Consider the following 16,690-nt stretch of genomic DNA (forward strand, 5'->3'; position numbering starts at 1 on the left):
CCTTGAGCCACCTAACTTTCTTTCGCTCCTGATAAAGTTTTTGCAAATCGTTTACGCAAATCAAATTCTCAGAACCCTGAGCCATGGGAATTCCTGCTATTTTAACTAATGGCAAGCTCTGGATCCGTCCTGTTATACCTTGTATATTAACTGTCTGGCCAAGGGGCAATGCTGCTTTTCTGAAGTTACCGACATATCGGCCGCACTATCAAATAAATATGGGTCGCCATCTATATCATAATACATCTGTCCATTTTTTTCATATAACATGTTTTCCATGCAGTCCATCAGTCCCCGGCCTATTTCCTATGGTCTTGGTTTAGGCAAAACTGCCTGTCTCCTTGCCTCTAGAACACGCTGTTTTCGCTCTGGCGGCATTTTAGACCATTCCTCCGCAGTCACCCATGCTGGGCTTGACCGTCCGTTCCCTCCTGCTGGGGGATTAGGTCTACGGTTCATCGATCTTAAATTGTACGTGTTAATATTAGGTCTAAAAGGTGGCCTAAGGGGCGGTCGCATATCTGATCCTCGCTGCATCGCAGAATTAGAATCACGCGTTACAGAAACCTGTATGCTACGAGCAGGTTCTCCATCCCCGCGCACATTAACTCTTCCTTTATCTATTTTCTCCTGTAAGAACAGGGTTTTCTCATCATATTCATGAAGCTTCATAGCTAATAAATCAGGGCTGATACCTGGATATAAAGCGGCCAATTCCATACCCCCCGGTAACATTTTCCCCAATTTTTTAAGAAAAACAACATGCCTTTCGGTTGGCAACTGAGTTTGTATTTCACGTAATGCAACAACCAGACTAATTTTCCCTGAAGTAAACTGCTTATACACGCGACTCAGTAGCTCCTCTTCGTAATCTTTACCATTAAAGCCAGCTAAACTGGATAAATTCTCGTCACTCCCCAACCCTGCTGCGGGCGGGAGTCCCGTTATCATTGAAATCAACAAATCCTTTGCAGTAGGCGAACTAGGATAGTGAGCTAACAATGGCACAATCCGTTTCATATATTGCCTATTATCCTCCCTCACTTCTCTTGTGGGTAAACATTTTAATAATTGTTGTGCTTCTTTAATGGGATTGTTTGAAGGAAAAGATTTAGCAGCTGACTGTATTGGCGATGTGGGAAACAGAGAATAAGGCGTAGGTCTCGTCTCCTGATCTACGCGTGGAGGCTGTGGTGTCCAGGGTGGAATTTGACAAGATGATGCGCGACTTGGGGAATACGTCGGATACAACGTTCCAGTAGCCGGGGGAGCTATAATTTGTCTTTGATCCAATGCATCATTAGCCTGTATCGCAAGCACGTTTTTCATATAATCATACCCGGTTTGGATAAAGGCTTGCTTTGCATTTGGTGTAATCCCCTGAGCTTGTGATAGCACGTTAACCTCCGGGAGTCCTACATGACTCGCAGCGTGTCCCCATGTGTAATTTAACCGAGGCACCATTTCGTCCACCCCCTGCTGCAAATATGGAGTAGGATCTGGCGCAGTCCACGTGTTTAATTTTGGTACAGAAATCTTCCTATTGCCATATGCTTCTAATGTTACTGGGTATCTTGGATCTCTAAATTGCTCCCATGCTTTAGTAGGATCAAACATTTGCGCTGATTTACTTCGCATATTACGTATAGTATCAAGTACTTTTAACGGGGGATATTCCCTTTGATATCTATCAACTTCACTAATAACGGCTTCCTCCGCATCCTCATCAAAATTAACAGCCCTAGGCGCTCCATATGAACCTGAATCTGCACTATAAGCCAAACCCGAACCCCGTCCATCCTGTTCATCACCCCAGCTTACCCTAGGTCTAGAGCGACTACGCAACGCGGGACTTCCCCGCCCCGATACGCCTATCTTATTAGGAGGCTGCCTGGAGGGCAATGGGTGATAAGCCGTAGACATCGGGGAGCTAATGTAGCTAGTTCGGTCAGGAGTCATAGGTAGGGGAGTACTACTTAATGGTCTAACAGAATCCCCTGAAATAGGGATAAAAGCTGATTCTGATAACCGATCTGAATTTGGGTTTCTCTGATTACTCCACCAAGGTACTGCGAGAGGAGGCGGCTGTATCGCCATAGGTCCCCGCGGAGTACACAAGGGACATTCTAATTTTAAACATATGCACTTACTATACTTAGGACGAGTACCGGTCAGTGGCATACTATGCTTTTCAGTTGTAACATTTGCCTTTGTGGCTTGTACATCGCCTAACAAACTACCCGTCCCATTACTTTGCGCAGCCCCGCCAACAGCTCCCATCTCCTTCAGGGCTGCCGCGGCTGGTGCGTAGGGATCCGAAGTTTCAGCTTCGGCTGGGACTATTTTCATTGCGGCCAATTGTTGCGTTGGCGGCAGGGCCGACTCAAACGGACTAGGGGGGATAGGTTCAACTAGAACTGGCTGAGAGGGGGTTAAGGACATATCAACGGGTTGAATTAGAGTCTGCTCCTGGGCCTGTGCTTGTTCTAAAGTCTGTCGCAACCCAGTACCTTCAATTTCAGTACTCACTGATGACGTTCGCCCTCTTCCTCCATAAACCTCCCTCCTAAACGGTTCATCCAGCTGTAACAATAAACCTAATATTTCCCCTACTTCATCTGCTTTACACTTATTCCTACCTTCAGGTATTATCTCATTACCTTCCAGAGTTTTAAGAATAACTAAGGGTTTTTTCCTATAACATGCCGGATTCGTTTGTCGCAATTTCTCCGTAACATAGTGATCTGTGGCTATAATAGTTATTCTTTCCGCTTCTGCCACGGCCGACTGCAGTTGTATCCATTTAACATACGCCGTGTAAATTTTACTGGCATCCTCTGATGCAACCATGGGCACTCGGACCCCCAACACAGTACGCTGCGGCTGAGCGGAGTCGACAATTCGCCGGATATCTGATGACACCAATGGGTCTTGCTGCATAAGCCCATACGCGGTTTGATAAAACTTGTCTAACCGTTCCTGTTCCAAATACCGTCTTGTTTCTTCCACAAGAACTTCATAAGCAGTAGGAACAAACAATACCACGTATTCATCCATAATTAACGATTTGAGATTTTTAGCTTTAAACTCAAATGTCTGTGTTTCTTTACACGAAATGTATCCGCCTGTATGCTACTGAACAACCCGTAGTAGCAAAAAATTGCGTTTAGAATCTATTCCCTAAAGTAAGATATTTATCCAATATATCTAACTTAGACTCCGTCTCTTCCTTTTCCAGGCAAGCGCGTATCTCGACTATGTGTTACTTTCCGTAACTGTTTCTGCGATATCAGTGCAACTTCTTTCTGAGGTTTACACCCGTTATCCTCCTAATAGTCCGGAATATTAGGAACCGTCTTACTTTTACGGTCTCGACCCACGAACTTTCTGTAGGTGTTTTTGTCGAGGAATAACCACTTCCCCTTGGAACTTACAACAACAGCCACAACAGTGTTTTGTATTACGCGTTGTTTGTATATTATATTATCTAATATAAGTTCCAGAGATAACACCAAGGACCGTTATGTGTCTATCAGAACACACCTAATGCGACGAGTTAACACTTCTCCGACGCTAAAATTAGACTGATAAGTAGAGTTGCTTTCTCAACATCTAATATTATCATCTAAAGGTCCTCCCGGCAGTTCGGCACCATGTGTTGCCCCCTGCAGGTAACCCCCAGAACCTAGTCAACGTCAGCCGTTTCTCAGACGTATCCCCAGGCCTAAGTAGTTAAAACCTACGATACTTCCCTAGAAGTAATTGCAGATGGCAGGGACCTACTGTCGAGTGCAGTCGCACGACTTCCCTCTGCGGCGCATATAACCTAACTACTCCTATTTTTAAATATCCCCCTTGGAAGTTGATCAGGCTTCCGTGGAGGATTTATTAATATGTTTATGAAATAAGGAGCAACTACGCCTAGGTCTCGAACAGTTGGCTAACGTGCGAAGATGTTTGACCCTAGAGTTTATCTAGAGACACAGGTTATAGGCTACTTCTTGCTCAGGTTTTATAAGGATGGAGATTTAGTTACCGTCCAGCAGCACCTAAGTCCAACAAACCCAAGTCTTAGAAAGAATAGATGAATAACCACAGAAGAAACCAGTTATCTTACCCTCCTGCTGGAATTCGTAGAAAAAACCAAGAAAAGACTAAAAATACTGCTTGAAGAATGAGATGCCAAGGTTAAATGAGTTCTTTACTTTTCAGCACTTTGGTGATGTTAACAAAATGCGGCGTAATATCCACTTACAGGTTAAAAAGTTGTAGAAAATGTAAAAAGAGTAAATCCACAAAAGATAGTACAATAAAAATAGTAATCCACAAATGGTGAAGAGAATACAATAGTAAATCCACAAATGGAGAAAAAGGTATATAAGAAAAAGAGTAAGTCCTCAAAAAAAGGGAAAAATCCGCTGATAGTCGTTTTGCAGTCTCTTTACTGTCGGAGCAACAGTGCGATCCCGGCAACAGGTGGTGCGGAGTTACGATCCGCGGCTTTAGCCTGGCACAAAGTTCCAACACTTGGTTTCTCAACGAAGTACGGACAACGAATCCTGACTATCAAGCGTAACAGCAAACAGCACGTAGCAGTAGAAGAAAAAAGAAGAAGCAGCCCCGATCGTCTAGTTCAGCCCTTATTTATACTAGGTAGACTTGACCTCCCCCACACATTCCTGAGACAAATCAATCCTATTTTCCCACGACAGTTTAGAAACTTCTAGAAGTTCCCACGAGGGCTGGGAATATTCTCACGTTAGCTGGGAATATAGCTGGGAATATTCTCACAATAGCTAATACATTCTAGAAGTCACTGATCTTAACCAACAATTTAAAATAACACGCATTCACATCCTTCTCCGGGTTACATTTCGGAGATGATACATCACATTCAGGTTTACAGATAGTTTCCAGATGTTACACAAACAGTTTACATTCAATGGCATTTATAACCATATAACACATTACATTTAGCAACATACACTTTTACAGTCATCAAGAGAGATCGGTTACATTCTTACAGGTTATAAACACTTATGGCATCTACTCTTCACACAATGCAATCTGAATACATTCATTTGAACAGTTTAAGGCACTTTATCCATTTCACAGTTTTGAGAGATACAGGCTACTAAATACTTGTAATGATACATTTCATTCATCGCACTTTATTATTTATTATGAAGTCATTGTTTGCAGTTATGGTTCATCATCCATTCTTTTATTCACATTCAATAATCATCAAGTATTTCTGAGGTCAGGGTGATCTGGTTTAATAATCCTGCACATCGTTCAACATCTGCTTCAACACATTCATTCACTTCCACGTTTTCAGGTGATCTTAATTCAAGAGTAGGTTGCAAAGTAATTGGTTTAACATTACGATTCAATTCCTGGTCAGTTTCTTCCCTAATTTGCCTAATCATATTTTCTAGATCAGAGAGATTACCTTGATAGCTAGCGCTGAATCTAGCCTTTCTGCGTTTTCGCCTTGTAAGACGTATTGGTTTTGTGCTACTGCTCTGTGGTCCATACGGTCGGTGTCCTGGCAACACGTCAGTTGGTCCATCCTTTCTGCCAGCATGGGCCTAAATGGTGTGTGTGTGTGTGTGTGTGTGTGTGTGTGTGTGTGTGTGTTGGTCCATCCTTTCTGCCAGCATGGGCCTAAATGGTGTGTGTGTGTGTTGGTCCATCCCTTCTGCCAGCATGGGCATAAATGGGGAATATAAATGTACAGGGACAGGTGAGAGCATGGCCAGCAATTAGCCACTTAACCCTTTAGCCGCCAGGGTTTAACCCTTAGAACCCGATTGACGCAAAGTGCGTCAAAAAACACACCCTTTCTTCTCTGTTACATTGCTCCGGAACGGTTCATCGCAGCAAGATGAAACCTTTATTGCACGACAGAGCAGAAGTGGGGCTTTCCAACGAGACTACACACTTGTCTGTACGATCAAGTATGAAAATTAAAAAAAATCATGAAATTAAATCAAATTGCATCATATTTACAGTCTATACTTCTCTGCGTTCACCTGCACACACATTACTCTAGTTTGAATGACTCGCGAACCCGTGATCACATCGATATGGCAAGCATATCAGATGAAAGAGGGGGCACAGGGCTATCCATTGGTACCATGTTTATCGACCCTTCTGGCTTATAAAACCAGAAGAAGTGACTGCAAAATAATAACGTCATGTACACAAACCAACGCTGCACACTCATTACTCTCATTTGAATTACTCGCGGACCCGTGATCGCTAAGATATGCCACGCATGTCAGATGAAAGAGGTGACTCAGAGCTATCATTTGATACCAAGTACATCCTTCTGGGTTATAAAACAGACGAAGTGACAGCAAAATCATTTTTATATAGCTGGACTTACCCCACGTTTTTGTCTGTTCTTGTGGCAAAGCATGTTTATAATCCAATGCTATCATGTGTTTCTCTATGGCAAAGCATGTTCATATTCCGGTTTTGAGATCCTAGCAAATTCCTGCATGGCATCCAATTCAAGGCTCACATTGCATCCCAATTTGTTCAACAAATAAACACCTTTTTTGCCTTTACTTTGTTCATGGCAATGCAGTAAAAAGTTGAGAATTATTATGACTGCATACACACAGGCACGCAGGCTAACACTCAACCTCAGGTCAAGTCAGGTCAGATCAGTTCGTGTCACAGATATGGAGCGCAGAAAGGTCATTTTTCATCACTAAATAAAAAATGGCATTTATTTCCGTAAATCACACAGCAAATATTTCTGTAAATTGCTCAGCCCCAGAGTATCCCTCCAACATGGCAATTATATTGCCCGATTCAGGACAGTCTGCCCTACACACACATGAAATGCATGTAGAGCTGTGAGCTTGCTGTGGTGAGATACATGTCGAAATATAATAATTTTTATAATACACTTTTTATATTTTAATTCTTTAAAAATAAAAATAAAATCAATGCTAGTATTAATACATGAAATGATGGCAGATCTGAATAGCCTAGACTCTCCTGAAAAAAGCAATATATAATATATGTGTGTGGCACTTACAATGACCAGAATAAATCCTTATGAATAAAGGTAGTGAAAATGCCCTAAAAACAGCTTAGGGTTCTAAGGGTTAAAAAGAATAAATTGGATTTGTACATCAAAATTTCAAAAGGCCATGGCTTGCAAGTGGTCAGAGATAAAGTCCTACTGTAAATGTGAAAATCATTTAGTATGAACAGAAGTTTATGAAGGGGGTGAATTTACTCATCTAATTTGCATATTATGACGTCACTGGATGGTAACCACCGTGAATTATGCACATTTCAGTAAATACTAAATGTTGAACATATTTGAGCAGTTTTACTTTCATTTTTTGTCATTTCACCGACATAACAAATGAACAGGAATACAGTAACATGTAAACCAACAATAGTAAACTATTACTATTACCACAAACCTTATTCTACTATACAATAAAGTAGCCTGGTCAAATCAGTTCCTATCGCGGGTGACTTTGTAGTTCTTCAGAGCCCTATTTTTACTACCCCTGCTGTCTTTACTACGTCCATTACGGACACTATCATCACCTTTACCACTGGCACCTTCAACTACGTTGGCCAGAGGGTCGACATAAGCGTGGTATGCTTAGTGAACACTGTCGGAAAGACGCAAATGACGCACCTCCATTCACAGATGCAGTGTGACTAGACGATCGCTCATATTATCCAAAAGGCAGATATTCTCCTTCAGAATCAGACTAGGTAAATAACAGACCCAAGACTTCATCACATGTTAACTTTTTCTTCAACATTTGGTGTATTTCTGCTTCAATTTGTGCAAAACTATGGCCTGCATTGCTTCCGTGTTATGGAGGAAATGCATGTCTTCTTATGTGTTTCTCGTGTGTAATCGCGTGTAATACCACGTCCATTACGGACACTATCATCACTATTACCACTGGCACCTACAGCTATGTTGGGCAGAGGGTCGAAATATGCATTGTATGCTTAGTGAACACTGTCGGAAAGACGCAAATGACGCACCTCCATTCACTGACGCTCCGTGACTATCACTGCCAATAGACGATCGATCATATCCTCCAAAATGCAGATTTTATCATTTAGAATCAGAATAGATGAATAAAAGACCCGAGACTTCATCATACGTGAATTTTTTTTCCAACATTTGGTGTATTTCTGCTTCAATTTGTGCAAAACTATGGCCCGCATCGCTTCCGCGTTATGGAGGAAATGCACGTCTTCTTCGTGTGTTTCTCGCGTGTTTTCACATGCTTCCTGAAAACTTTGAAAAAAGGGGTTGAGCTTGAATCGAAGCTCTGGGTGTCTGCCAACTAGTGGTGAAGAGTACAAATGAGATTTTACACTGTACTCGCGTCTATCGTCTGTTTTATTCAGTAATGACGCTTGTCGCAATATTGCGACATGGGCGGTTAGAGGGTTAAAGAGCCAGCAGTGCCAAGGTGCTCAGTGTGTTACTTAAAGTGTGTGTGTGGGTGTGTGTGTGTGTCTAAGGTGAGCCAGTGTTCAAAAATAAAGTCCATTAGTGGTATCATTTTGGTAGGTTCAGCATATGTAATATTGTATCTTTTCTCATGTTGTTATGTAGACTTGCTGACTGTAAACTCTCAGACAAGTCCTGTGGAATTGTAGCTGCTGTTCTACTGTCACCAAACTCCCTGATAGAGCTGGATCTGAGTCACAATGACCTGAGAGATTCTGGAGTTCAGCTTCTCTCTAAGGGACTGTCTAAACTCCAGACATTAAGGTTGGTGTAAGGCCAGGCAGACTGCAGATATAAAGGTTCCCTATACGGAATATTATATATGCCCTAACATTAGGTAGGTTAATAATTTAAGTGCATTATTTAACATAAGAACAGCAATTTGTGTATGAATTAAGGCGAGACACTACAGGTGAATAGGGTAACATTTTTAACAAGCAGATATCACTATGAAACTTCCCCAGTTGATTAATTACATTAATATGAGAAAAAAATGTAAACAAGTTTGCTGTAATTTAATGTTTACATATGCAAATTAGGCATTATCTAATTAAATATGCGCTAATTTGCATACATTTTAAGGCACGAAACCTGAGCATTGGATACAGCCAGGTTCAAAATTATGTTTTCATTGTGTTCAGATATTAGATGGGGAAACATTTACAGAGGGATTTATGAATATCTACTTTTGTTATCCTGTAAATTAGAAAATTATGTCACTAGCCCTAAAAAAATCGATTTTTTCCATGTTTTTAGGCATAAAATGTCATGTAAGTCAGGCTAGGAATAATATATCAACAAACCCCTCTGTAGAAATCTTCGACATATAGTTAGGCATACGTCTAGAAAGTTTGGTGTATGTACGTGCTTCTGAAGTGGAGTTTTTGAGCTCAGAGTGTGAGAGGAAACTCAGTTTGAGAAAACAGCCTTGAAAGACAGCCAACGAGATTCCGTTCTCAGCCTAGACTTGCCTTTGAACTTTCACGATTGGTTGCTGATACAAAGGAAGTGTCCATATATGGATCACATAGCGTGATAAAGGAAAAACAGAGCTTTCCAACTGTAGTACACATGATATGTTTTGGACCACGGTCGCGGGAGTGCATGCAAGGTTAGAATGCTAACTTTTGCTGAATTTAGGAGAAATATACAGGCGCGAGTAGACACAATATAATGAAATAAACACCTAAATGTGTAAATCGGACTTTTTTGTTGTAGTAGTGAGATAGAATACATGCTAAGGTAACATACTAGCTCAAAACCTCTAAATTGACCAGTGCATGAAAAAACGATGTTTTCACCTGCCGTGTCTCGCCTTAAATAATAGTATTAGTTGCTTAGAGGTAACATATCTGTCAGCAAATCTAAATGCAGCATAATAAAAATCAACACCAGTTAGATAGTGAGGGAACTACAGTTTTACACTTGTATCATTGTTTCAGCATTTTAGTCAATTTGATTTATAGTGACTTTGCGTAATATATTGAAGTTCGACATAATTCTGTCAAATGTTGTTGCAGATTTGCTGATTGTAAACTCACTGACAAGTCCTGTGGAATTGTGGCTGCTGTTCTACAGTCACAAAACTCCCTGATAGAGCTGGATCTGAGTCACAATGACCTGGCAGATTCTGGAGTTCAGCTTCTTTCTAAGGGACTGTCTAGTCCCCACTGCAAACTGCAGATATTAAAGTGGAAATGAAGCAGTGAGAACTGTGACCATTTTTTGGCTGCTTTTTCATTTTTGAAGATACATGGATTTTCATTAAACCTGAAATTCAAGTGGTTTCACTGGAAAATGACATGTCAATAACGACTTTCGCCACTAGGGCGCGGCCATGTTTTAAAAATGCAGGCGCTACGTCATCAGAATGGTTAGCGTTTGTTCCTGGATGTTTTATCCATTAGCGGACATTCACTTTATTTCAATATGCCAACACAAATTCTGTTGATGTTTGTTTTTGTGTTTGTACAAGAACAAGGGCCGCTGTAATGTAGCCTGTAGGCCTATCAGAGACAGTACTTAATTAGATTTAACTTAAGTCGCAATAATGTGTTTGGATGTTCTCGCACAACTTGTGGATTACCGCGACCTGAAAATGCAGTTGCATCGTTGATGAATTGGTGAATAAACTCGGGGGAGCGAACTTCTCATGTGTGAGTAAGAGGTTTCTTTTTGTGATTGATTAGTATCAATGATTGCATTTGTTTCACTCAAGTAGTAGTAGAAACTATTTGCAGAGACTTGCGAACCTGGTGAGAACCTGTTGTGGGTACGCTAGCCTACAGTACGTCTGACTTGTGTAGGCTACTCTGCAGCAGCCTAGTTCTATGATTGTGACAGGCATGGTTTTTGTGGGTAGACGTTGTTTATGGACTGTAAGGCATCTGAGTTTTATTTGTTTATGTAAGCTAACATAAAATAACCTGCTGTTCGCTTTAAGTAAATAAATGCACGGATGTGCCGCTTGTAGCAAGATTTTAGGGTTAATGCTATGCTAGTTACAGTATGTGCTTGTTATGTTATGCTATGCTAGTACTGTATCGCAGCTTCTACCATGATAATACGTTGCAGAACAACTGAGTATGGGTGTAAAAATCAGTGTAGTCTCAGGCGATCAGTGTAGTCCCCTAGCCTACCCCCTCTGCACAACCTATCAAGAGTGTGTTAGTTGGTTAACTGCTGTTTATTGGGCGTTCCAGTGTTTCGGCTCGGATGTCCCTCAGCGACCGCATTGCAACCTTCAACGTCTCGCTTTAATGACAGCATTTGGCACGTAGGATTGGACGTTATATATCTGTTATTTTGGATGAGATGTCCCAGGTTCATTTCCTGGCAGCAGACACTCTCCATGTGTGGCATGTCAGTGAACATAGGGACACAACCCCACATAAGCACCACCGATTGTTTTCTGTGCGCTCAGATACACCTCTCTCTCTCTCGATCATCTATTTCTCCTCCATAGTCAGGCTCTGGGGGCACAAAAACTCCCACTGCTCTTACTGGCTCAAAAGCATAGGCAATTGGATGCCTGTCCTCATTGGTGGGTCTATCCCATTCCTCCATATCCATTTTGTTGAGGCAGTAAGCTAACTGAACCTATGACAGCCGCTATGTAACCAGCATAGAATGTTGTACCAACCATTCTTGTGATGTCATCATTTTCTGAAAACAAAGATGGCGGCACACAGCTGAAATTAATGCAACTTGTTTGTGCTTTATTCTGAATAACGGGTCATATTTCTGACTTAATTTGTATTTAAGGTATATTTAAATATTTAACTAGTGCTATAGACATCTGTTTTATTTGACTGCTTCATTTCCACTTTAAGGTTGGTGTAAGGCCAGGCATTTTCAGATATTTTTTGTATTTGTTTACTTAACTCTTGTTGTTGTTGTTGTTGTTATAGTTATACCCTATAGTGATAGGGAAACAATAATACCAATAATGTAATGACAGCCAATAATGTAATAATTTTGAAGGCCAAGCAGCGAAGGCACCCATAGTGTTTCTACTTTTTCTTTCTATCATTTTCATTATTGTTGTTATTATTATCATTATTATTATGATAATTATGCATCTTTCTTCCGCTATGATAGTCTATGGCAGCCCACAGAACTATCTGGTGAAAAGTTTTTAAATTTGGCACACTGATTCAGGACATTCACATGATTCTTTTCTTGTTTGACATGTCTGATATAATAGTATTGAGTTGCCATGGTTACTATGGCCTGTTGGGCTGCTTGGCCCCGTCATTGATGCTTGCAGTTTTATTGGATATAAAGTGTTAGGGTGCAATCAGACAGGACCCACTTTGCCGCTTATTAAACAGTGCACTATGTTTTTATATAAACCCGGGCACTTTTCAGCTTGGAGTTTTAACCTTTTTCAATTTGAGGCGCAGCAGGTGCAAAAAACGAAAGGCGCTCTGGGCGCATTTAAGCAGCGTGAAAATGCTTACTGCCAATATGAAACAACATAAAAAAGGCGCACCTCGCTGCAAAAAATGCGTCCTGTCTGATCGTTTCCTTACACTTCCATGGCACATAGTTACTATTACCTCTTAGCTGCTTAAAGATCTGACCACCAGTGGTGTAGTCTAAGAGATACACAGGACTACTACACTAGCCTGGCTACGCCTTCCTAGATCTCCTTTCAGGGAGATATTCGCCTGGAACACCATAGTTCATTACCGTTTCCATCGGTTGCAGATTACCTGCCCAAACAGGGACGAGAGGGGATGACACTATAGTTTCGAAATTGAAAGTGGCTTTGATAAACCAACATGAGATTCACTTATAGGGGCCTTATTGTACACCCACTTTGCCTATGAGTTCAAATAGTAGCCGAGTGCAGATGGATGTATGCTATACTCTGCTAGTCTTGAATTTTCCCTTGGGGATCAATAAAGTATCTATCTATCTATCTATCTAGTCACAAACAGGTTTTAGAAAGGAAGGTTCAGTCGAATCCCTGTTCCATACGGTTTCGCATGCAAGCAGATTCCTTCAAATATTATCAAAATTCCGATGCACTGTTTGAAGTTGCGCGATTAAAGTGCCCAGTGCAGAGCAAATCTTCCATAAATAGCTAATGGGGCTAGATGCCCACCAAGTTTCATGAGCCCTGGTGTTTTGCCGTCTCAGAATCGTTGACCAAAAATTCAGGAAGATAAAAACTTTGACAACTTACACATGATCGCAATAATAGCTATGCTAGCAGTGGTTATAACAAATAATCCTATCTCCGAGAGAGAGATAGATAGATAGCGAGAGAGAGAAAGAGAGAGAGAGTAGGTTTTGTATGGTCATGTTTTAAATAAGCTATTTGAAAAGTATAGAGCCATGGTGACTCTTTATATCCACTAAATCAAACTTAAACTAGATGTACAACTGTACTACAAAATATGACCGCCGCCCAGTACAGCACATTTTTTCCACAAAAATAAGTCACGCTGAAAGGCATGTATGATTCTAACCTATCCACACTCAATTCTCACTGGTATCTACTAGACAAAAAGTACCAAAACATGATTAGTTCATAGATTTCACATGTAAAATACATTTTATACAACCCCACCCCCATCTTGCCTATTCATAATTCGGAGAAATTCTTGAATTGTGTGCATGTGTGCGTGTACATGTTTATGTTTATGTGTGTGTGTGTGTGCATGCATGTGCATGCATGCATACATATGTCTACTGTGTGAGTATGTGTCATACGTATGATTACTGTGAATGTATGTGTGTGCGTGTGTATCTGTTTATGCACATGTGTGCATATGGAATGGGTTAACATGACCCCTGGATGCAAACATACGCAAAAAAATTGGTCATCCTAGGCCCTACGGTTCTCAAGATATTCACAGAAAACTCTGTTGGTGTACGGTCACTTATGTACACATAAATTAATTTATTGTGTGGCCGCCCATGAACGAAAGTCCACAAAACTTGGCATGCATTCGGAGGGTGTCATAATGATCCTACACTTTAAATTTTGTGTAGTTTTTTACCATGTCAGCCAGAGATATTGTGATTAAAACACCTCATTTTTACTCTTTTGTTTTTAACTAGGTGGTGCTATATATTAAATGAGTGTTTATGGAATGGGTTGACATGGCCCCTTAAGATCAACATACAAAAAATTGTAACCGTGCACACACAGGTGGAATAGTTATGGTGATATTGCAATAAGTTTGCAACCACAAAACATATATGCTACATTTCACAGTTCAGAAATGGTCAAAAATGTATTTCATGCAGAAGTGGTCACCTGTGTTATTCAGCTACTTCATTTAAGTAAGATATTGGTCATTGTAATGGCCATCTAGCCTATAGCCTACATGCTCTTCCTTTTTCAGGATGTACCCATATCTGGAAACATATGATGTGAATGTCAGGCTTTATATCAAGAAAAAAATATTTGTGTCTCATTATTTGATTTGTCATATTTTTGCATTAATGTCACTAGGAAGCATGCCAATAGAAATATATTAATTTATCTGTATAAGGGGGATTGGCTGGAACCTGGTAATATCAGAACCATGATAGTGGGATAATCTATGGCTAAGCAATTTACAGAAATGTATGTACTGACAAATAGTTTACATTAGAATACATCATAATTTCGCCCCAGAGACTAGAAATGTGTTGCAATTTCAAAACCGGATTACTCAGGAACCACTTATTGCACAGAAGCATGCTTTATATCCTTGTTTTCGGTATGGTTTGCTGTTTATTGTGATATTTGGTTTGCATCATTATGCAGGTGTCATTCTACTTTTGAACTGTTCTGTGAGTTTTAAAATGTGTGAACTGATCAAATCTGTGTCATAAGTTTATAATGAAGCAATATGGCACAAGTGAGAGTGGGGTTGGTAGCACATATCACCATGGCTTTTATTCAGCCTCATGCTGCAGGTAATCACAGCCATGGCAATATCTGCTTCCAACTCCACTCTGACTCATGCCATATTGCTTTCATGCAACAGTTTTACTACCCACTAGTCGATTTGAAAGATGCCAAATTGCTTCTAATATATTTATTTACAAAGAGCAAAAAGCAGAGTGTTTGAATAGGGATGTCCTGAGATATTGCCACTCAAGGAATGTCTCTTGTCCAATCAGAAATTAATACATAGTTTTACCAGACCGATCTGTTTTATATAGAAATTACTTTAGATTCAAACAATGTCACGAGTTGTATGCAGGAAAGAGCAATGAAAAGGACAATCTCTCTATTGCTCTCTCTCTCTCTCTCTCTCTCTCTCTTTCTTTCTTTCTCTCTCTCTCTCTCTCTCTCTCTCTCTCTCACAGGCTTTCTGATTGTCTCATCTCAGAGAAGGGTTGTGGTTTTCTGGCTTCAGCTCTGACTTCAATATCTTCCCACCTAAAAGAGCTGAATTTGAGCTACAATCATCCTGGAGAATCAGGACTGAAGCTGTTATCTGCTAGACTGGAGGATCCTGTCTGTAAACTGGCAATACTTAGGTATGTTTGGAAAGAAACCCCAGTGTTGCACATTTAGATGTTGTCTCCATACCGAGTGTAGTGGCCTATTTTCAAATGTGTATTGTAATAGATGTATCTCTTTGCAGCATGCAATAATGCAAATTAGAGGCGCATTCATATTCGCAAACATAGTAGAATGTTTAGGAACCTTTGCAAATAGTTTCCTGTTTGTTTGTAACTGTTCAGATTCCAGACTGGGAGATTAACAGAAAGACAGGGAAGCGAGCAAAAGGACAGGGAGCTGATTATCCCCAGGAGACAAGAAAGACTATTTTCTGATTGTCTGACAGGGGGTCTATTAATTCTGTATATCGGGAAAACGTATGAAGTAAATCAAATTTTAACAAGTTAAATATCATTAAGGCCTATTATCACTGTCAGTAACCAAAGGAAGTAGTACAACAAACAGTCATTAGTTCAGGGTTCACAACAAGTGGTCTATGGTCATTAGTTCAGGGTTCTCAACAAGTGGTCTATGGTCATTAGTTCAGGGTTCTCAACAAGTGGTCTATGGTCATTAGTTCAGGGTTCTCAACAAGTGGTCTATGGTCATTAGTTCAGGATTCTCAACAAGTGGTCTATGGTCATTAGTTCAGGGTTCTCAACAAGTGGTCTATGTTCATTAGTTCAGGGTTCACAACAAGTGGCCTATGGTCCACAGGTCGGCCGTGAAGGTGTTGCTGCTGGTCCCTGATCATGCATTAAATAATGGAGTTTCACTGTTGGAAAGTGCATTTGTCATTCAGAGGTAGTCCTCAGGTTGCTCACTAACTGTAATCTAAGTACAGGATAGACAGTGTCGGGGCTTTTTACTTCAGTTTCCTGTCACATAGGTGTCATTTCCGGTTGCCACTGCTCACCGGGTGTCTTCCTTGCTATCGCTGGACTCCTTCTTTCTCTGTGTCTATCTACCCCCAAATCTAGTGGATTACCGCTTCTCCTCCCGGTGTCTGCTGAACAGGCTTGGAATTTCACCATTTTAGGGACAAGGCCACTTGGCCTTCAGTTGGGCATATTTGGTGAGGGGCACAAAGGCCACATGTCAGGGCACCAAGGCCAAAGTTAACTATACAGTAGTATGCTATAAAAATGATCAGTTGTATTCACTGCAGTAGACCTGCATCACTGTATGAAACATTACAAAAACATAAAACATGACATATT

General features: G+C 40.7%; 1 protein-coding gene across 6 annotated transcripts in view; it reads left to right on the forward strand.

Moving 5' to 3' along the window:
* The window catches only part of LOC143121582 (protein NLRC3-like), a 63,389-nt gene that overhangs the window by 27,780 nt on the left and 18,919 nt on the right, over positions 1-16,690 (forward strand). For 5 of the 6 annotated variants that reach the window (XM_076282019.1, XM_076282001.1, XM_076282027.1 and 2 more), the window contains one exon: positions 15,332-15,505. The exons of the other annotated variant lie outside the window; for it this stretch is intronic. In XM_076282019.1, the coding sequence (XP_076138134.1) occupies positions 15,332-15,505 (174 nt within the window). The remainder of the gene's footprint in view (positions 1-15,331; positions 15,506-16,690) is intronic. 6 annotated transcript variants of the gene reach the window in all.

The sequence above is a fragment of the Alosa pseudoharengus genome, unplaced genomic scaffold (assembly GCF_046254945.1).
Source record: "Alosa pseudoharengus isolate Yale_2024_CS ecotype anadromous, Long Island Sound unplaced genomic scaffold, YU_APseudo_1.1 YU_APseudo_1.1_scf_1, whole genome shotgun sequence".
Classification (NCBI taxonomy): Eukaryota; Metazoa; Chordata; class Actinopteri; order Clupeiformes; family Clupeidae; genus Alosa; species Alosa pseudoharengus.